The sequence below is a fragment of the Neoarius graeffei genome, chromosome 26 (assembly GCF_027579695.1).
Source record: "Neoarius graeffei isolate fNeoGra1 chromosome 26, fNeoGra1.pri, whole genome shotgun sequence".
NCBI lineage: Eukaryota > Metazoa > Chordata > Actinopteri > Siluriformes > Ariidae > Neoarius > Neoarius graeffei.
Window position 1 is genome coordinate 23,727,514 of NC_083594.1, and position 23,227 is coordinate 23,750,740.

Sequence of the window (23,227 nt, forward strand, 5' to 3'; positions counted from 1 at the left end):
GGGACGTCAAATTCCAATTAAAAAAAAAAAAATGGTGAAATCCAAACATTTTGCAAAATCAAATGAGTCTATAATGTTCATCCTAATTTTACATCATAATAATAGTGTATTATAACAATTTTGCATTTAAAAAAATAGGATGCATTTAGTCACCTGAATCACCAGAAATCAAACAAAGCCCTATAGATTCCCATCCCTACCTGATAGGGCACTTGCTTTAAGGGGACCCTTTCCTGACCGGTCAATGGTCTCAAGGGTCTGGCAATAAAGGCTGATGTGATAGTGAAGTAACGGAAGGAGGTGGACAGCAGGAGGACAGGACCTTCTGAAGAGCTGAGTGGAAGCACAGTGTGTTAGCATGGCCAGTCCTGACATGGCCAGACTCTGATGTTGATAGAAATGCACTCGAGGCTGATGGAGCAGCCGGATGTCTGTGGCGGTCGTGGTGGAACTGACTGAAGATCTGCTGAAGAATAAGGAGAAGGGTTCATGTTTAGTACAGTCCCTAGATAACTAAATATCATGTACGTTATTGATAAGAATGGGCTGATTGACCTATTGCATATGTCATCATAAAGCAATAAGGCACCAGACAGCGTTAGTGATTTTATCATCAGTAAAGGTATCCACAAAGCAGAGTGATAAAGTCCAATGCTAAACATCTGTTATCTGCTAAAATTCAGTTTTCAATAAATAATTTTATTTATTATTAACAATATTCGGCGGCACGGTGGTGTAGTGGTTAGCGCTGTCGCCTCACAGCAAGAAGGTCCTGGGTTCGAGCCCCGGGGCCGGCGAGGGCCTTTCTGTGTGGAGTTTGCATGTTCTCCCCGTGTCTGCGTGGGTTTCCTCCGGGTGCTCCGGTTTCCCCCACAGTCCAAAGACATGCAGGTTAGGTTAACTGGTGACTCTAAAATTGACCGTAGGTGTGAATGTGAGTGTGAATGGTTGTCTGTGTCTATGTGTCAGCCCTGTGATGACCTGGCGACTTGTCCAGGGTGTACCCCGCCTTTCGCCCGTAGTCAGCTGGGATAGGCTCCAGCTTGCCTGCGACCCTGTAGAAGGATAAAGAGGCTACAGATGATGAGATGAGAGATTAACAATATTCGATATATACAACTTTTCCACCACAGTGTGGTCCGTTAACAGTAATCTCTGGTGGCTAAACAAGGATTAGGGCAATCTATGGACAGAACAATGGCATTCAACAGTTTAAAACCTAGCACATTAGTACAGAATTTCAGTGCAGTCACCGGTTCACACATATATATCGATTACTTTGCAAGGGCTTTGAACATGGCTGAGCCATTCAGTTTTTAAAAACTGAAAAATAACCGAGGCATTTTAGACCACTCGGATCCAAAATGCGGACAAGATCCAATCTGGTTACTTTCAAATAAAAACGGCCTCAAGAATTGCGCAAAAGAAAATCGTTAACCAGATCATCAGAAAAATCAAACCCCAACAATACCACAGCCCAGGAGCCAAGAGAGCAAAATTGGCTGTGCTCTTTGGTTGGGAAGGATGGCATTACTCTCTCCACTGTCAATCACAGCGATACTAGTCAACTGTGAACTCATGTATGCAGAAGGCGGTAGATAGCACTTTCCCCCTCCGAGCGTGTTACGCTACATGAGCAGGAGTTTAAAAAGATGCACTAGTTGGCATCACATGCCTTGGAGGAGGCATGGGTTAGCCTTAGTCGTCATATGTTGGGGAGACCTAACTGTTGGGTGGGAACTGGCAAGTGATCAAATTTGGGAGAAAAAAACGTTCCTAGCACATGATTAGATATTATCCTATTATGCCTCTTTACCAATTAATTTTTTTCCTCCTTATTGTGGTTATATTTACACCAATTTGACCTACTATATAGGTAAGCAGACATACAATTACTAACTCTAGCCCATCTGCTGCTATTCACATGGCGCATTTCAGCCACCACAGGACAACTGCTAAGCAGATATTATAGATATAAAAGATGAAAGTGGAGCAAAGAAAAAAACCCTGAACTTTTGAAAGTCAAACTAAGATTGGGGGGGGTGCAGGCGTAATGTCCCCCGAAAATATTTTAATAACATAGCACGCAAAACCCTGCATTCTAGTGCATTTTAGTACTTATTTTCACTAAAACAAGTTATAACTTTTAACCCTTTTTCTTTCATGTACATTAATGACTAACGTCAAAAATATCACATTTAATTCCCCTAGTTAATGAGTAATTTTCAGGAGCGCATTTAGAAAACACGGTGATTTTCCTCGCTACACAGTTCATTACTTTGAAAAATATCAGACAGTTGAAGGTAAAGTCAGCAAAATCCCAAAACAGTACTGATAAAAAGTAAAGGTCTGTTAGAGTTTCTAAAGCTTTCAGGTTTCAATGTTGGGGATATTGAGCCTCGCTTATCAATCTTTTAGTAGAGTTGTGCGTTTGCATACGCTAAAGTGAACTAAACATTTCCAATTTCATCTCATCTCTAGCTGCTTTATCCTGTTCCACAGGGTCGCAGGCAAGCTGGAGCCTATCCCAGCTGACTACGGGCGAAAGGCGGGGTACACCCTGGACAAGTCGCCAGGTCATCACAGGGCTGACACATAGACACAGACACCCATTCACACTCACATTCACACCTACGGTCAATTTAGAGTCACCAGTTAACCTAACCTGCATGTCTTTGGACTGTGGGGGAAACCGGAGCACCCGGAGGAAACCCACGCAGACACAGGAAGAACATGCAAACTCCGCACAGAAAGGCCCTCGCCGGCCATGGGGCTCGAACCCGGACCTTCTTGCTGTGGGGCAACAGCGCTAACCGCTACACCACCATGCTGCCCTACATTAGTTCGTATTGTCTGTAAATTTAAACACACCAATGAATACCAAATTTCTCATGTAAATCAGGGGCGCAGCTAGGATTTTTCAGGGTGGGCGTGTGTGTGTGTCAGTCACACACTGGCAGCCTGAGTACATTATGTAACAAAAAATAAATTACCATTGCTAGTTTTAGGTAGCTTACAAACCGGCTCTTCCATTATTGCTGTTTCTTCCACGTTTTCTTGATGTTGTGTTCTAGAAATGGCACTAAAACTTAGCGTCGAAACCACAAAATGCAACTTTGATGGAAAAAAATATATATAATAAATTGCTTACCTCTCTTCACGTTGAAAGAAGGAGGAAAGTTTTGCTTGTTTTGACATGGCGAATTATTAACACGAGGAAATACTTGTAATTTGCAACTAAAAAGACTGCAGCTACACTGGCAGCTTGAACATGCTTTCTAGTGCGATTGTGTTGCGCTTGCGCAGAATGGTGTCAGTCCTGCGCGCCTTAGCTCGTGCACCTGAAGGCGCGCACGCCTAACGAGCTCTGGTACGCTCGCCGTTAAAAAAGAACGCCTGTCTTTAATCAATGAACTATGTTTGGGCTGTTTAAGGACTGCGCCCATGCAAGGACGATGCGAAGTATTACGCCGCGTCTAGGAACGCAAAAAATCCGAAAAATAAATTTCTCCATTCGGAAAACCGGAGATTTTCAAGAGTTTTGTCAAAAATCCGGATTTCCGGAAGACTTTCATCCCTGGACATATGATGGATTATTCTTAACACAGCAGTGACACTTCACAAAAGACTCAAGTGCTTTGCCTTTAATCAAACCCAGTGCAATCGTGCAGTACTTACGGACTAGTGTAGTCCAATTGGGTGAATATGGCAGGTAGAGCATCTGGACTGATGCACAGTAAGTGACAAAGCCCTAAAGAGCTCGGTTCCAAAGGGTGCTGAAGCAGCAGATTCAATAACGCAGGTCCTGTAATGACAAATCAACATCAACCTCACAGCAGCATAAACTCCTTCAGGGGAGGGGAGGAAAAAAATAAATAAATCACAATCACCTTTGTACTGAATCCTGTTTGTATCCTGGGCTGCGTCTGAGCTCATCTGCTCATCATCACTTTTTCCTTGGTTTTGTTTCCCACCTATTTTAAATGGTTAAAATATTGCTATATAACTATAGCAGGCATTCATGGGGAAAAAAAAAAAAAAAATCACGAACAACCATAATTTTCTTAATGTAAATCTCATCTCATTATCTCTAGCTGCTTTATCCTGTTCTACAGGGTCGCAGGCAAGCTGGAGCCTATCCCAGCTGATTACGGGTGAAAGGCGGGGTACACCCTGGACAAGTCGCCAGGTCATCACAGGGCTGACACATAGACACAGACAACCATTCACACTCACATTCACACCTACGGTCAATTTAGAGTCACCAGTTAACCTAACCTGCATGGCTTTGGACTGTGGGGGAAACCGGAGCACCCGGAGGAAACCCACGCGGACACGGGGAGAACATGCAAACTCCACACAGAAAGGCCCTTGTTGGCCACGGGGATCGAACCCGGACCTTCTTGCTGTGAGGCGACAGCGCTAACCACTACACCACCATGCCGTCCTTAATGTAAATTTTCAAATATTTTTAAATATTGTCTTGAGATCATGGCTTATAGTTTTTACTGACGTATGGAAATGGCCGATTAGGCTTGTAGATGCACGTTTGATTTTATATTAACAGCCAATTTAAGGGGAAACTGGTTAAAATAGGACAAAAGATGTGACTACTTCTAAAGAACTTGCCCAGTAATCTTTATGACCACATGTGAATGCATTGTGTCATAGATCTTGATTTTACTGGTCACACTCATTACAGAGGTCATCATTCAGACATTGTTCAACAGAATCTTTGTATTGCAGCATGCTGCACAACACTATTCACACTATACATAAAAGGTTTGAAAAAAAAAAAAAAAAGTATTCATTATTTCCCTCTCATATGTAACCCAGATTTTTTTGACAGTGGGACCAACATGAACCACATTACATCTGATTTGAAATTCAAGTTTGGACCAGATTCATACTGCATGTATTACTGAAATACAGTAGATAAGGTACAGGATGAGCGACACCTCAGTTTGAACAATCGGATCCAAATTCATGTAATCCTTACATCAATAGAACTTAATAAATCAATACAATGCATTCATTGCATTTTCACTCCAGCAGAGATTCATACTGGGTGTAAAATATATCTTGTTCACATTATCAGATACTGACCACATTAAAAAGATCATGGGGGAAAAAAAAGCCAAATGGAAAATCAAATCTCATCTCATTATCTCTAGCCGCTTTATCCTGTTCTACAGGGTCGCAGGCAAGCTGGAGCCTATCCCAGCTGACTACGGGCGAAAGGCGGGGTACACCCTGGACAAGTCGCCAGGTCATCACAGGGCCGACACAGACACCCATTCACACTCACATTCATACCTACGGTCAATTTAGAGTCACCAGTTAACCTAACCTGCATGTCTTTGGACTGTGGGGGAAATCGGAGCACCTGGAGGAAACCCACGCAGACACGGGGAGAACATGCAAACTCCACACAGAAAGGCCCTTGCCGGCCACGGGGCTCGAACCCGGACCTTCTTGCTGTGAGGCAACAGCGCTAACCACTACACCACCGTGCCACCCCAAATGGAAAATCTCAGGGGCAAAGTACATTACAATAATCAAGTGAAAAAATAAGCTGCGATTTTCAGATAACATGACCAAATTAATTTTCCCCATTGCTTCCAAACGTGATCTACAGTCCGTCTGCTGCACACTGGCAAATTTGATGACCCTTTGATGGTGTCTTTTTGCAAGTCTCGGACATCCTTTTCCCAACCTACATTATACAACACCATCATTGCCTCAGAGTCTGGCCAAGAACTTACAAGCTCACTTAACACTACATTCATCCCTGTACAAACTACTCACACTGTACAATACAGCATTACCTTAGTGCATTTTATTTGGAGAGATTATTAAACAGGACATACCCTTTTTCCACAAGCTCTGGTCAAAATCAGGGCTCGACATTAACTTTTTAATCCACTTGTCCAGTCGGACAAGCATCGAGATTTTTCACTTGTCCTGACCATAACCTTTTTATTACTACGTATTTACTAATTCGATGAAAGGAAAGTGGTTGTCATACCCGCGCAATGGACTTTCACTCATGCGCACGTTGAACAGCATGCGCCTCTAATGACAAGCACCTACCCTGGATTAAGCACAATCAGCGCATGCATAAAAGGACACTGCCAACACTTACACGGTGCAAAGCAGTGCTCGAATTAAGTGGTCTCGCAGTCTCGCCACGACAGTTATTTCCTCTGTGCGAGAGTTGTTCAGAAAGTCAGGTTACCCCGTGCGCTACTTGATTTTTCAAGCAGGGGCAACCTGACTTTCTGAACAACTCTTGCACAGAGGAAATAACTGTCGTGGCGAGACTGTGAGACCACTTAATTCGAGCGCTGGTGCAAAGTATTACAGTGTTTATCACCATTACCGAGCCGTTGTTATTGCATTGTCTTGCTGGTTATTGGCGCTCGTTTCTGTGTTTTGGTTTCCGATCTTGTCCTGCCTAGTTTAGTCTGTTTGTGCCTCGCTTGACCCTTTTGTGCATTTATTGTTACAGACTCAGCCTGCCGTTTTGGACTACATGCCTGTTTGCTTCTTTTATAATAAAGACTCTTCCTGCATATCCGTCTCCTCTCTAATCAACCTGTGCTTACTAACACTGGTTCACAAAGCTTATCAAAAAGGAGGTATAGTTATGATACTCCTTATGCTTTAATGATTTATAATATTTCAATAAAACTCAAACTTTAAATGTAACAATAAACAAAAACTATCCAATGCCCCATTATGGTGCACATGTTGTTATAACCCATTACCTCATCTGCAGTTTTCAGAGTTAAACTCACCCAAATTCAAGGCTTCTGTAGTAAATAAAGTTAAATCTTGATTAATCCAGTAAAATTTGAAGTATAAATTAATTTAAAGAAATGAAACCGGAAGAAAACAAGTTGGACATGATGAGGGTGACAGGATCACGTTGTAAATGAAAAACCGTGAGCGAATTCAGCATTGTCGTAAAATTCCTGCGAAATATTTAAATAATATTAGCTGGCTGTGAGTGGTCTATCGCAAGGGTTCTCAACCTTTTCTACTTTAAGGCCCACCTATTCGTACTTGTAAGGAGTCGGGGCCCAGTATAAAAAGATCCCCAATTATTTTGGTGCATCCATTCTATTAGAATGTAATAATCTATTGTAAAAAGTGTATTAATGGAATGCAGCATCACTCCCTGTTACAGATGGGAGCCCAGGAATTCAATAAATACAAACTGTTTTTAATTGTAGGTATTGCATTTAAAACTGTATGGATGTGCCAAAAGCCAATATAAAACCATGCATGCTGGGCACTCTCAGTCAAAAGTGATTAATGATCCAAAAGCACAGTGTGCTTGATTAACACAGGAACTTATTGCCATGTTTGTGTTCAGCAAACAAGCAAGTTATTAAAACCAAGAAGTACACTCCAAAGAAGTGGATATAGAAACCACTCAATGGGATTAGATCCTTACACGCTAACAAAGAAGGATTTTTCCTACGAGTTGGAAAATTATCCATCCGTTGAGTTCCCGGATCTCTCAAACTACCTGGTGCTGCAGACCTCGTTCTATATGGACAGACAGGTGAAAACCTGGAAGAGCATGAAGGCGTACAACTTTTTATATCTGGCTGGGTTAAAGATCTGGGGATCAGGACATTGCAAGATAGACAGTGGTAGACGGATCTAAGTGCAGGAAGTGTGTTTATTAGCAGACGTGATGTTTAAAAAAATGGAAGCAAAACAGAGTATTTAAACAGTGTTATAAACATGATTAGAGATTAATGTGATAATGACGATACTTGGCGGCACGGTGGTGTAGTGGTTAGCGCTATCGCCTCACAGCAAGAAGGTCCTGGGTTCGAGCCCCGGGGCCGGCGAGGGCCTTTCTGTGCGGAGTTTGCATGTTCTCCCCGTGTCCGCGTGGGTTTCCTCCGGGTGCTCCGGTTTCCCCCACAGTTCAAAGACATGCAGGTTAGGTTAACTGGTGACTCTAAATTGACCGTAGGTGTGAATGTGAGTGTGAATGGTTGTCTGTGTCTATGTGTCAGCCCTGTGATGACCTGGCGACTTGTCCAGGGTGTACCCCGCCTTTCGCCCGTAGTCAGCTGGGATAGGCTCCAGCTTGCCTGCGACCCTGTAGAACAGGATAAAGCGGCTAGAGATAATGAGATGAGATGATGATACTTCACAAAGCCTCTATAAAAACAGCATAGGTATCTGTACATGCTGACTGCACTCAAATCAGTATCAGGTGTTTCCCATAACGACTGGGTCCCAAGCACGCATACAACGTGCTCCGTGAGTGCACATGGCCGCTCGAGCTGCGCCAGACTCAAGTGGCATGACAGTCAAGTGTTCACATGCTGTGTGACCACAACTTTTAGCTCACGTGTATATCACCACGCATCGCCACCAAAATGCCTCATTTTCATTGACAACCCATCACAAAGCATCGCGAGCTGTAGTGTGACCGTAGTTTAATGAGGCAAATGCGATGTCAGATGCAGCCCAGCAATTATACCCTACTATGAGTAAAAATTAGTTTCAACTTGGAATCGCAGCCCACTGGTTGAGAAACACTGGTCTATCAGATGTATTCCATTCAGCTAGCATGATATTGAAAGAGTCTTCGACTCGTTCAGTATCATGCTAGGTGAATGGAATACATCTGACAGACCACAAAAAAGCCATTATTATTAATAATAATAATAATAATAATAATAATAATAATACACACTCATGTCAGCATTCTCAAAGGCCACCATCAGCTTACCTGCGACCCAGTGCTGTTAGCATGGCAGTCCAGTTACCTTCCAGCAGTTGTAGCAGTAGCATCCGAGAAAGCCAATGCTAGCCTCCTGCGACTCGGTGCTGTTAGCACAGCAGTCCAGTTACCTTCCAGCTGATATAATCTTAGCGAAGGCCAATAGTAGTGCAGTCGAGCTGAATATTATTATTATTACTGTGTAATTTACTTAGTTACTTTTAAAATAAACATCGACAGCTACACACAACAGAGCGACCTGGCAGCCAAAATTCTCTCAAAATCTTCCGTTTTTAATGATGCAAACCTGGCAGCCATGTTTGTTTACAAATTGTCACTGTCACTTGCTAGGGCAGAAGTTTCACGTCTCCGACGTGTGACGTTGTGTTGTCTTGACAGCGTGCTTGGGTAGAGTGGCGTATTAGACGATATAACAATATCGCATGCTATCGAACCAAATGAATGAAACCCGCTAGAAGGGAATAGAATACATCTTTTTATTCCATGGGAAAAGTGTCCTGCATGTATAATCATTTACAATGTGTACCATACAAAAGAAAATATAATGAATGTCTGAATGAAATGAAGATTCACCACAGATATTTATTTTATTGAGGTATTTGATCACCATTTCTCCGATTTCAATGAATTCAGAGTCTAATAAGCTATAATTAAATATTATGACGTGGTTATTTTATTTTATTTTTTTTTTACACACACACCCGCTATACTCGGCTTCCCCGACGTGATCGAACTAGTTTTGTTGGCACTTTATCGATGTACCTCTTGAATAATTACTATAAAAATGGTGATTTTCAACGGTCCCTAAAAGATACACTATGACTACGTTCAGACTGCACCCTGAAACGACCCATATCCGATTTTTTTTGCCCATATGCGACCTGTATCCGATTTGTTATTGACAATCTGAACGACACAGATCCGATTTTTTCACATGCGACCCAGGCCGCTTGGATATGTGGTCCTAAATCCGATGCATATCCGATATTTTCACATGTGACTGCAGTCTGACCGGACAGGTCGCATTCATGCGACCTACACGTCATCAACAAGAGACAAACGTCACTATTCTGCGTTGGCTAATCCCACCTCTTTGGTGGAAAACAACAACATTTGTACAGTTTTCAGAATTTAAATAGACTTTTATAGAATTGATCAAGCTAATGGTGGATTTGGTAGGGACCTGGATGTTTATCTGTTAGCCTGATTAAATAAAACAGTTTCTATAACTGATTTATAACTTAAACCATCCTGTATTACAAGATTATAAGATTGTTCTGGAAATTTCCAGTAATTTGACACCTTCGGTCTCATTAGTCTGCTGTTAAATCAGATTATTGTGTGAGTTCCGCCACAAAAACCACATCGCCAGGTCTCGCCTCATCTCCATAGCAAACTGCACTGGTGTTTATGCACCTTGAGCCAGCGCTGAGAGAAGTTGCAGAATTCAGCTGGCTATAAACAGTCTAAATAAATATTTATAAAAATGTAGAAAAAGTTTATTAATATGACGAAATAAATATGTGCAAATTATTAAGCCTGAATTAAGAGTTTGGTAATACAGCGGCCGTATCCCAAATGACTGCCTACTGAAGCTCGAGTGCACTATATAGAGTTTAAAAATCCATTACTTCCTAGTAACATGTAGTGCACTTATATAGAAATTAGAGAGACATTTAGGAGTCAACCCTCGTTACCAGGCTACACGTTTTCATTTCAGTTCAGAAACAAAAACACACACAAGACCTCACACTAACACTAACCAGATAATTAAACAAACAAACAAAAAAATCATTAAACTTGAAGACTGCGCTTTTTTTTTTTGTTTACGTATTACGTAGATGTGCTTATTACGTGTCAATTTGCGCATGCGGGACACTTTTGGGTCGTTTTCCGTTCATACTGGAGATCGCATACAAGTCTCATACAATTGGTAATGTGAACAGCCTAACAAAAAAATCGGATTTCACAACAAATCGGATATGGGTCGTTTCAGGTTGCAGTCTGAACGTAGTGTATATTGCCAAAAGTATTTGCTCACCTGCCTTGACTCACATATGAGCTTAAGTGACATCCCATTCCTAATCCATAGGGTTCAATATGACGTCGGTCCACCCTTTGCAGCTAGAACAGCTTCAACTCTTCTGGGAAGGCTGTCCACAAGGTTTAGGAGTGTGTTTATGGGAATTTTTGACCATTCTTCCAGAAGCGCATTTGTGAGGTCACACACTGATGTTGGACGAGAAGGCCTGGCTCTCAGTCTCTGCTCTAATTCATCCCAAAGGTGTTCTATCGGGTTGAGGTCAGGACTCTGTGCAGGCCAGTCAAGTTCATCCACACCAGACTCTGTCATCCATGTCTTTATGGACCTTGCTTTGTGCACTGGTGCACAGTCATGCTGGAAGAGGAAGGGGCCAGCTCCAAACTGTAAAAACAGTCTGCATGGCTAGGTGCTTGATTTTATACACCTGTGGCCATGGAAGTGATTGGAACACCTGATTCCGATAATTTGGATGGGTGAGCAAATACTTTTGGCAATATAGTGTATAAAAGCATCAGGTATCATTACTATATTGTCTGGGGCGGTTATATGTAATACTTTGTTGAGTAATTTTCTCTTGTCTGTAAACCAAATTAGATCGGCCTATATGTAGAAAATGTGACAAAATATGTGGACTACTTATACTATTTAGGTTAACTGTTTACTGCGATTATTTAACTCATTTTATATTCTATTGCAACTTTAAGCAAGTCTTCAAGGAGTTTGGCCTTATTATGTAGCCTTAGCAGTGCGCCAGCTCGTATAAATAATCTGCACGTGAACATATGACACTGGTAAACTCGCCTCAGCATGTCTTTTACAATCGTTTACCCCGCCATGAGCAATGTTAAAGTCACTGTTACAAACAGTACAGCATGCAATACCGTCATTATTTTACCCCATTAGGCAAGGGTACACTTTCGTGTAGTCGGAGGTGAAGTGGGTTTTGTCTTTTCATTTTTTGGGGCACTCTGCCATGATGCTCCTGGATACACTGAACTGATGGACTCTCGGTCCAGGAGAGAAGACGTAAAGCCCACCCACACAGAACACTGATTGGTATAATTAACCAGACAGACCAATCAGGATGCGCTCTTTCTCTCTTGGTCTGGGAGGGAAGATGTAAAGCCTGCCCACACAGAAAACTGACTGGTCTACTTAGCAAGACAGATCAATCAGCATGCGCTCACGCTCTCTCTCAAGGAGCTGCTATCAATATGTGGGAGACTTCTGAAACTTCCAGGAGAGTTGGGAATAATTCAACTTGTTCCATCGGACAAGCAGATGTGGATTGGACCTGTCCGGACCAAATATTCAGTTGTCTCGTCCAGTCGGACAACCGTTAAATGTCAAGCCCTGAAAATATCACAATGATAAAGCACCACACCTCCCTTCTCATCCTGTCTAAACAGCCCTGTTCAAATCGGATGATTTGAGTGCCTGTTCCTTTAAATGATAATGAGCTGCTGCTCACCCTCCCCCATGTTCAACTGGCCAACTGGGTAACACTTTCATAATGAATATTCATTCATGAAGACAGTTCTCAAGCCATGAGTGGACATACTCAAATGAATGGGCCGGTATAATGCTAATGAGCTCCCCTTGTGCCATATAAAGGGAACCTGTACAGCCTGTTGAAGCACGTTTTCTGAAATAGGCAGCAAAAAAGAAACTGACCAGGTTGTTTTATATCAGAGTTTGTGGGTTGGTAGGCTCTCCAGATATCCAAATATATGTGCAGAGTGCAGAAGCTCTGAAAAAGTGGGTTTTTCACACTATGCCCCCTTTAATAATATTTTATTATAACACGTGCACTGTGTAGAAGTAACATATGTAACAAATACAACATAAGATAGAGAAGTGCACACCATGTACATATGATTTGTCAGAAACAGTTCATACCCTCTGTATGCTGGCTTTTGCCTGCTGATGGTTTTACAGGCAGCTCGGCTGAGAAGGACTCCTTTGTCACAAACGCACGACTTCCAGGAGAGTTCACACTACATGCAGGGAGAATTAGGTGCACTCAGTGTGTATACTATTGAAGAACAACTTTGTAGAATTCACCCTGTTGCAATTACCTGTTTCTTACAGGAGTGCCAACAACCTTCGCACCACGCTCAGAGCTCTGCAATTTACTCCTCATTTCATTCATTTCAGCTTCCTTAAAGTGCAACTCAGACTTTAAGGACTCTACCTGGATGAGAAAATATCAAAAGTGCATGAAAGCAGGAAAAATAGCTTATTGGGGCAGCAAAACAAAAATCTTAAACTGTTAACTAAACTGTAAGCTCATTTTTAATTTAATTTTAATTTCCGCCCCAAATCACCAGATTTAGAAAAATGTTCACCACTGACCATCTCAGATTTGCTTCAAACTTTCTGGAAATATTGTCAGTGTGCCCAATAAATAGTGTACAAAATTTTAGGCGTGTACCTTCATTAGTTTCTGAGATATAGGAGCTTTTAAAAAGGGGCGTGGCCCCAATTTCACTGTTGAAACGCGTGCTACAGAAAACGGACCTAACTTCCATAAGTCATTACTTTTAAACTATTCATGCAAGACGCATGAAATTTTCAAGGATTGTTCTTCAATGCCAGACGCCTTTAAATACTAAAATAGAAAGTTCACAGTTCAATATTTGCCAAGTTATGGCTTGCTGAAAATCATTAAAAAAAAAAAAAAAAGTGCTTTGGAGCAACTTTGACATAGTCTGGCTAATGTGACTTCAAAGCTCTGTGAGCATTTGGTCTGGCAAAGATATTAAGCCCAACCATTTCCCAAAGGCGTGGTTGACCCGCCTCCCTGAAATGCCTCAGTTTGCTACTGGTCGAAGCCAGAAAAGGCTGTGACGAAGCTTAAACCAATCACATCACTCTTTCCTCTGACGTATGTGACGCGACGGAAACTGCTTGAGTAACAGGAAGAAGATAAATACCTCCAGGGCTGCTCTTTGCTACGTTTTCAATGAGAACTTCCCGTTGAATGCTTTCAATACAGCATCTACCGCTGTGTCAAAGGCTTGCCGCTGCTCCATGTTCGTAATGTTTTTAGTGAATGAAGCGCTTCCGGCATAGATTCTGTAAACAATCTATGGCTTCCGGTCGCAGTTCTACTACGTCACTGCCTTGAACACGCCTCTACCCAGGGCCGTTGGAGATGCTCAAAGTTGATTGGCTCCCGATTTTTCGGGAGCTTGGAAGAGCTGGAGATAGCTTGCCTTGCCAGACTAAGCTCGCAACAGGCCCTAGTGTTGCGTCACACTTAGGATGGGCGGGCCCAGGCTAACTTTGACGCCCCATATCTCCACATTAAAGCAAACCAGATCTTTCAAATTTTCTTATTTATTACTCATGTTATAGTACTCTTTAGGCAACTAGGTATGTGTTCAAAAGAAATCAAACTTTCTGATTTATTAGGCTTTAAAAAAAAATTTGCACCGATAATTCAAATGCATGACAAGGTCTACCATAAAAACAATTATACCACTGGAAAGAGCTTGTTCTGATTAGCAAATGCACAAGATATGAAGTTGGTACCCTAAACCAAACTATAAATATTAAGGTATCAAGTACAGCATGTTTTACGATAGACGGAAATGCTGTTTTAAGGCATATTACAATACAATTACAAACCTACAGTGTAGGAAAAATAACCTTAAAAATACTTTATTTGAAGAGCTTAAACAGTGTATTGATTTGCTTTTCCACATCAGATGGAAGTTTATACTGTCTGCCAGTTGATGTAAGTGGGGCATCAATGATTTTCATGACATGCACCAGAGGGACCCAACAGTTATCCTCTCTCCTGGGCCAGCTGTAAGTCTGAGAGGGACCATGAGGATGCATAAAATGTTACTTGTACATCTTGTTCCTCCTCTGATAATGCACGAATGTTGCCTATCCACCACTATCTGTCATACAAATGTACAACATATTTACCAGGAATTGTATCTGCCAGAGAGACTGCTGATTTAACAGGGGTTTTATGCATTACTTGTGGCCGATTCCCACTCATATCCACTATGAAGCTAGGACCACCTGACACCCTGCTGACCTGCAGCTGGTTGGACATGATTGGAACGAATGAGTGGTTGTCTCCTGTTCCAGGAATAGTAGCTGACCTTGAAAACCTTGTCTCCAATGCTTTTCCACTCTCCGTAACTTCCCCTGTACCAACCCAGATGAAATGGATGTTCTTGATACGTTTTTCTGCCCACAAAAACAGATCAGATGGGGTTAATACACTGTAAAAAAAGAATAGTCGAGAATACTTGAAATTTCAAGGCAACAGTCTGCATTAAGAATTTTATGTTTTGCCAACGATGTATGCCCATGATAATCCAAACTATGATAACACTGTTATCTTTATTAAGAATTCTTAATTAAGTCAATTTTCAATTCCTCATTCTGCCAACATAGATTTCTCTTTTTGCTGAACAGTGGCATTCACAGTAGTACAAAAAGGCAATTGAGGTTATCACAATTTTTGGGATTTTTTTTTTTTACCTTTATTTGGATAGGACAGTATAGAGACAGGAAATGAGCGGGAGAGGGATCGGGAAATGACCTCAGGTCGGAATCGAACCCGGGTCCCCGGATTTATGGTATGGCGCCTTATCCACCTGAGCCATTACAACATGATCTTCAACCGGAGAGAGAACCACATTGCCCAGCCCTTGCATTTGGGAGAGAAAACCCCGTGTCTTGGTCATTAAGAGCATGCGCTGAATAAACACCTGTGGCAATTATGTATTTTCAATTCAGATTATTCACTATTGCATATTTACACATCATTGAGGTGCACCCTATCAGTTTGATGTGGATTTTTCTGTTCGTTAATAATTATTCATATTTTCTTGTCCATTCAATTGTGAATATGGAATTACTTGAACAAAGCGTAATTCTATTTTTTAGAATTATCCACATCAAGAAAAATCCACATCAAACTGATAGGGTGCACCTCAATGATGTGTAAATATACAATAGTGAATAATCTGAATTGAAAATACATAATTGTCACAGGTGTTTATTCAGCGCATGCTCTTAATGACCAAGACACGGGGTTTCCTCTCCCAAATGCAAGGGCTGGGCAATGTGGTTCTCTCTCCGGTTGAAGTTTATGTTGTCGTGGCTCAGGTGGATAAGGCGCCATACCATAAATCCGGGGGCCTGGGTTTGATTCCGACCTGAGGTCATTTCCTGATATCTCTCTCTCCTGCTCATTTCCTGTCTCTACACTGTCCTATCCAAATAAAGGTGAAAAAAGCCCCCCCAAAAAATTGTGATAACCTCAATTGCCTTTTTGTACTACTGTGAATGCCACTGTTCAGCAAAAAGAGAAATCTATGTTGGCAGAATGAGGAATTGAAAATTTACTTAATTAAGAATTCTTAATAAAGATAACAGTGTTATCATAGTTTGGATTATCATGGGCACATCGTTGGCAAAACATAAAATTATTAATGCAGACTGTTGCCTTGAAATTTCAAGTATTCTCAACTATTCTTTTTTACAGTGTACGTGATCACTCGTGACTGCCTGTAAGCTAGCTTGAGCTGCTGACTGCTTTACAGTGCCTCCAATACCATCACAGGGTGATTTACCATGAGAAGTGGCAAAGAAATGCCACTCTGCCAAAAGTCCAAAATCGTCTGCATGCTTTTAGATTTGTGAAATTTTTATAGTTTTTGTATTGGGCTGCTGATCAGTCACTGAAGTAAATTACCTTTTTCAGCTGGGGATATAAATGGCATACATATGGTAAAACCTTTTTTAGGAATGCAGGCAAGGCCACTGTATCATGCTTAAGGCAGTCACTTATTATACAGATAGAAATGCATTTCGTTACTTTTGTACCATCTTCATTCTTTGCTCTAATGTACACTGCAAATAGATGAAGAGTGCATTGGCTGTTGTCCCAGTGGTATCCCTGGGCAGAATCCTGTACACAGAATGGTTTTCGACAAAATCCAAAAGCATAATACGTTCATCCGCTGACACATTTTCTTTCAAATTCTTCAAATATCCACTCTGGTGTTTGGCAATGAAACGATGTTTTGCTAGTTTGTCTGCTAGTAGATTATATGCCTTAAAACAGCATTTCTGTCTATCATAAAATATGCCATACTTGATACCTTAATATTTATAGTTTGGTTTAGGGTACCAACTTCATATTTTGTGCATTTGCTAATCAGAACAAGCTCTTTCCAGTGGTAGAACTGTTTTTATGGTAGACCTTGTCATACATTTGAATTATAGGAGCAAAAATGTTTTTTGGTTTTTTTAAAGCCTAATAAAATCAGAAAGTTTGATTTCTTTTGAACACATACCTAGTTGCCAAAAAAGTACTATGAGTAATAAATAAGAAAATTTGAAAGATCTGGTGTGCTTTAATGTGGAGATATGGGGTGTCAAAGTTGCTCCAAAGCACTTTTTTTTTATGATTTTCAGCAAGCCATAACGGCAAATATTGAACTGTGAACTTTGTATTTTAGTATTTAAAGGCGTCTGGCATTGAAGAACAATCCTTGAAAATTTCATGTATCTTGCATGAATAGTTTAAAAGTAATGACTTATGGAAGTTAGCGCTACGTTCACACTGCAAGGCTTAATGCTCAATTCCGATTTTTTTGTGAAATCCAATTTTTTTGTGAGGTCGTTCACATTAACAAATATATGCGACTTGTATGTGATCCTCAGTATGAACGAAAAGCGACCTAAAAGTGCTCCGCATGCGCATTGCAGGATACGACGACGTCACACGCAGTGAGCATGGCCAGTGTTTACGGAAGTAAAGCCGCCCGGTTGCGGTATGACCCATCCAATCTAGCTTGAATAGCTGCATCCCCCCAAATGGAAATCAGCTCCCTAACCTCTGCGTCCTTCCATTGAGAAGATTCAGAACCTTCACAGCCCGAAGCGTCCCTCGCATTGATGTCATGCGCAGGGGCGCAGATACGTTTTTTGAACTGGGGGGGACAAAGCTGCCAGCAAACCAACCCCAACCCCGATATGCCTGTCAAACTTATTGTGGGTTACCATAGCAACCAAGCTCGAGCTCGCAACCTGTGCAGTCTGCGCAGCTCAACCAACCGAATATCAGTCTTTGTTTTGTTTTATGTGAGTTGTTGCAACTATGTATACACTGCCGTGCACCTCAATAAACCGAATGGTAATTAGTCTTTTGATTTTTCCGTGAGGTTTGCCTTATGCAAAGAAAGACAGCATAGACGTTTTTTCCTCCCTATAAGTGGGGGGGACCGAACGAGGCGAATTTAAATCTGGGTGGGACGAGTCCCCCCCTCTATCTGCGCCCGTGATTATGCGCCATGTTGTTGTAATTTTTTTTGAGAGACCCGCCGCCTACTTCAGCGCAGAATAGTGACGTTTGTGGCTTGTTGATGACGTGTAAGTCGGATGAATGCGACCTGGCGGTTCAGACTGAAGTCGCATATGAAAAGAGCGGATAGGAATCGGAATTAGGACCACATATCCAAACGGCCTGGGTCGGATTTGAAAAAATCGGATCTGTGTCGTTCATATTGTCAATAAAAGATCGGATACAGGTCACATATGGGCGAAAAGATCGGATTTGAGTCACTTCAGCCTGCAGTGTGAACGTAGCCTAGGTCCGTTTTCTGTAGCACGCATTTCAACAGTGAAATTGGGGCCATGCCCCTTTTTTAAAGCCCCTATATCTCAGAAACTAATGAAGGTACAAGCCTAAAATTTTGTACACTATTTATTGGGCACACTGACAATATTTCCAGAAAGTTTGAAGCAAATCTGAGATGGTCAGTGGCGAGGCCTCTGGTGATTTCACATGGATTGATCCAATTGCTACATTTTAACCAGGCTCCCTTAAAATTACCCCCACTTGCCTCAAACCATCCTGAGTAGTTCAGTATCTTAATATCAATGCTTATCTGGTGTCCGACACAGCCTAACACCTCTGCTGTTATCTATTTAAAAAAAGGACAAGAATGCTACAGAGCTAAAAACCGAAGCTGTACCAGTCTTAAATCGGCAATGACTTTCTTCCTCAGAACACAGTCTGATATAGTTTTAAACATAATATTGGCCAACATGAAATTAGAAATGTTTGATAAATTATTTTGAACCCTTATTAGGCTACCACATAATACTTTTATTTAAACAAATCATATCCACACAGACGCTTATAATTCTGTCAGGAAATTTGCATTTACGTGTATTTTTAATCCTAACCTTTAAAAAAAAAAAATATATATATATATATATATATATATATATATATATATATATATATATATATATTAGGGTTGGGCGGTATTACGGTAAGAAGGTATCCCGAGGTATCCAAAAGTACCAACGGTATCGGTCTCATTACCGTCATTTTAAAAAAATATATAATATCTAAATAAATATGGAGTACATGAGGTCATAATATAAAATAATAAATTGAAGATCATCCCGAATAACTGTGTGATCGTATTTTCACTAATTCTATCAATTTCCTAAAGAAGTTTTCATCGCGTGCAGGGTTGTTTATGTCGTTACCATGGCAACCCTGCGTGACATTTTGGAGTCTGACAGAAAGCTTTGCAAGAGACTGAGACCGGGGGTGTCATGGCTCAGATGGCTAAGGCACCGTACCATAAATCCGGGGACCCGGGTTCGATTCCGACCCGAGGTTATTTCCCGATCCCGTCTCTCTCTCCCCCGCTCATTTCCTGTCTCTCTATACTGTCCTATCTAAAAAAAAAAAAAAAAAAAAAAAAAAAGAGACTGACCGCGCAAAATCGAAAAAAATCTAATATATCCCCTAAGGCACACCATAGCCTGGGGTACTCCACTTCCACGAGATCTCTCCAATGAGTTGTGTTTTGAGTAGGTTACATGAGTAACAACAAGGTAAAATAATATAACGTATGACATTTGGGATGTGGGTAATAAACGTTTGAAATGTCATCTACTGAAGAAACGGAAGAAAACATCGTAGCGTAAACTGTTAGGTTTCTGGTGGGAATTAGCAATGCGCTTGCTATCTTTGTTGGGTGTGTTAAACCGTATGGATTTAAGTGGAATAACTGTAAGGAGTTATGTGATCAAGACAACGTTTTAAGCAAGGTAAGGCCATTTGATTATTAATTTCCCAGCCATGCCATGGCATGACGTGGGCCCATATGATTTTGCCTTGTGCAGCTACCGCGCATTTGAATTAGGTTCGCCTCATTTGCGCTGAAGAATATGGTTTATCGCGCAGTCTAAACGGACTTGGGTATTGGTTGATTCTTTTTCTTTTTTTTATTTCCCATGCTTGAAAGGGTATGATCCTGCTCATCGTGTACTTTTTTTTGATGGAGCAGGTGAAATAGTGCTGCAAATGGCGTTTCAACGCAGACATGTGTAAACGACAGTTGAATGCTATTTTCAAGATGAAGGAAGAGTTGCGTGATGCTTTGAAATATCTCTTAATCCATTCATCAATGCACAAAATTCGCTTTGCTGCTTAATCCATACCACAATGCACACAATTCGCTATGCTGCTTTTAAATAGTACATTTGAGGCATAGGCGCACGTTACACAGTAGGCCGAAACAAAATATTTTTTTCTCGGTAATACCGTATACCCCGGGAAAACACAGAGACGGTTTAAAGGTATCAAAATTTGGATACCGCCCAACCCTAATATATATATATATGAGTGATTCCACGCTTATGGGTACTGAAATGGGGACATGAACTTATTCACCTAAAACCATTTCTTTTTTTACCATCAGGTCACAAAACATGTAATCATTAATGAATGATATGTTAAAAGATAACTTTAATTTTCTGAGATGTAATAAAAACATTTATATGCCAAAGTCAAGCCTATGAGTTCCAAAATGATGTCTGTTACATTACTTCTGTTATGATTGTCCATCTCGCGTCTGTTACAAATTAATTACAATCTAGCTATATACCATGTTAATCTTATTGAAAGAATGTGTATGTTTATTCTACTACACGTTTATTAATTATATTTGCTAAAACATCACCTTCCTATGTTTCAAAAAGTAATTCTACATTGTTAAAATTGAGAATATATATGTCCACAACACTTCTGTTACGTTCTGACTTTGGCATATAAATATCTTTTTATTACATCTCAGAAAATTAAAGTTATCTTTTAACATATCATTCATTAAAGATTACATGTTTTGTGACCTGATGGTAAAAAAAGAAATGGTTTTAGGTGAATTTTTAAAAATAAGTTCATGTCCCCATTTCAGTACCCATAAGCGTGGAATCACTCATATATATATATATATAAAATGGAAAAAATACAAATGAGACCACTGATTTTTACCCCTGCACAACTGCTGCTGCTAATGGGAAAACACAGTGAATATTACAGATGCTCATTTGAAATCATATAAAAGTGGTGGAGCACATTTGTATCAGAATAAAGGTTTGGTTCAATTCCTAAGAAGACATGATGTCCATTATTATCTTTAGAAGTACAGAGAACAAACCTTCTTAGAAAGCTCCTTCTCTTTTTCACTCTGGATATGAGCCCTGTCTCTCTCCAGCAGGAGATGAGCCTGTCTCTGCTGCTCCTTCTCCTGATTGGCCAATCTGAGGGAGTCTCGCAGAACCTGGATTTCACCATTCTTCATCAGGATCTGCTCCTCCACCTCCTTCAGCTGCATGCAACACACAAGTTGAAAAACGAAACATTTCACCAATGTGTTCAGTGCCCCTCATTTGCTTTACGTTTAGTTCAAAGCTAATGGAGCATAATTATCCAGTTTAGCATGGTCCATGATCACATCCTGATACAGTTTAGTGGAAATGTATTGAGTTGCGTAGCATTTTAGTGCAAGTTTTCCCAACTCTGTATGAAGCACTGCTGCTATCTAAAAAATGGACGACAAAAAAATAAAAATAATAAAATTCAGAGCTGGATGATCCTTGTGCATGCAATCAGACTCAAGTAGTACACATGATCCAAAGTTTGGAAGTGGAATAGTGTGTTAGAAGCGATTTGGAAAATAATATCACTCCAATTTGGTTTGTATGTCACTTTTAATATGGACAAATTTCATAAAGCTGTACGTCATTTGAGTGGATTCTTATTGACTTGCAGGTTACACAATGCGAAACTGGTATCTATATCGTTCCCTGACTTATTAGATTTGTATTTATATTATTTGGATTATTATATGCTCAGGGGCGGCACGGTGGTGTAGTGGTTAGCGCTGTCGCCTCACAGCAAGAAGGTCCTGGGTTCAAGCCCTGGGGCTGGCGAGGGCCTTTCTGTGTGGAGTTTGCATGTTCTCCCCGTGTCTGCATGGGTTTCCTCCGGGTGCTCCGGTTTCCCCCACAGTCCAAAGACATGCAGGTTAGGTTAACTGGTGACTCTAAATTGACCGTAGGTGTGAATGTGAGTGTGAATGGTTGTCTGTGTCTATGTGTCAGCCCTGTGATGACCTGGCGACTTGTCCAGGGTGTACCCCGCCTTTCGCCCGTAGTCAGCTGGGATAGGCTCCAGCTTGCCTGCGACCCTGTAGAAGGATAAAGCGGCTAGAGATAATGAGATGAGATTATATGCTCAATACAAAAAATAAAGTAAAAAAATATGACAGTCTTTTCTGATTGATTACAGCACTTAAAATGTACTGTATATAAATGTATAGCATGAACACACCTTCCTCTTCAACTCCGCTTGCTGTGCTTCCAGGCAGCTGTAATGTACTTCATCCCTGTCTTGTCCATTTCCTTCAAAGTCAGAAACAAAATCATGAATACTCTGAAGAATACCATCATTACAAACAGAAATGCATCAATTTAATATTAAGCATCAGTGCCAGGTCAGTATTAGGTGAGCAGATATTCTGGATCAGTCCTGAATCAGATTTGACATTTTTTAAACATCTGGCTGGACTTTCTTCTTGCGATTTCCTGGTTAAGAAGAGGAAACGCTAACCACTAGGCCAATTTGTGGTCACTTTTACTATACTTGAGTATAACTTTACTAGATTTGTACTTCTCTATACATGCATATAATTGGAAATTAATACTTGAACACAATAATTAGTACTCAGAAATCTCAACGATGACTTCAGTGTTTTTTGTTTTTTTTTATTTTGTCCAGTTCAAACAATTCTGTTTCTCATCTCATTATCTGTAGCCGCTTTATCCTGTTCTACAGGGTCGCAGGCAAGCTGGAGCCTATCCCAGCTGACTACAGGCGAAAGGCGGGGTACACCCTGGACAAGTCGCCAGGTCATCACAGGGCTGACACATAGACACACAACCATTCACACCTACGGTCAATTTAGAGTCACCAGTTAACCTAACCTGCATGTCTTTGGACTGTGGGGGAAACCGGAGCACCCGGAGGAAACCCACGCGGGCACGGGGAGAACATGCAAACTCCA

General features: G+C 41.0%; 1 protein-coding gene across 7 annotated transcripts in view; it reads right to left on the bottom strand.

Annotated features, from left to right (window-relative positions):
* The window catches only part of atrip (ATR interacting protein), a 38,209-nt gene that overhangs the window by 9,582 nt on the left and 5,400 nt on the right, over window positions 1-23,227 (bottom strand). For 6 of the 7 annotated variants that reach the window (XR_009651629.1, XR_009651626.1, XR_009651627.1 and 3 more), the window contains exons 3-9: window positions 22,495-22,565; window positions 21,320-21,490; window positions 12,899-13,014; window positions 12,720-12,817; window positions 3,891-3,974; window positions 3,679-3,805; window positions 201-466 (exon numbers count right to left, since the gene is read on the bottom strand). Coding sequence is in view for 3 of the 7 variants with exons in the window: in XM_060909979.1 (XP_060765962.1) it covers window positions 201-466; window positions 3,679-3,805; window positions 3,891-3,974; window positions 12,720-12,817; window positions 12,899-13,014; window positions 21,320-21,490; window positions 22,495-22,565 (933 nt within the window). In the remaining 4 variants the exon portion in view is untranslated. The remainder of the gene's footprint in view (window positions 1-200; window positions 467-3,678; window positions 3,806-3,890; window positions 3,975-12,719; window positions 12,818-12,898; window positions 13,015-21,319; window positions 21,491-22,494; window positions 22,566-23,227) is intronic. The other variant, XM_060909980.1, reaches the window with a different exon arrangement.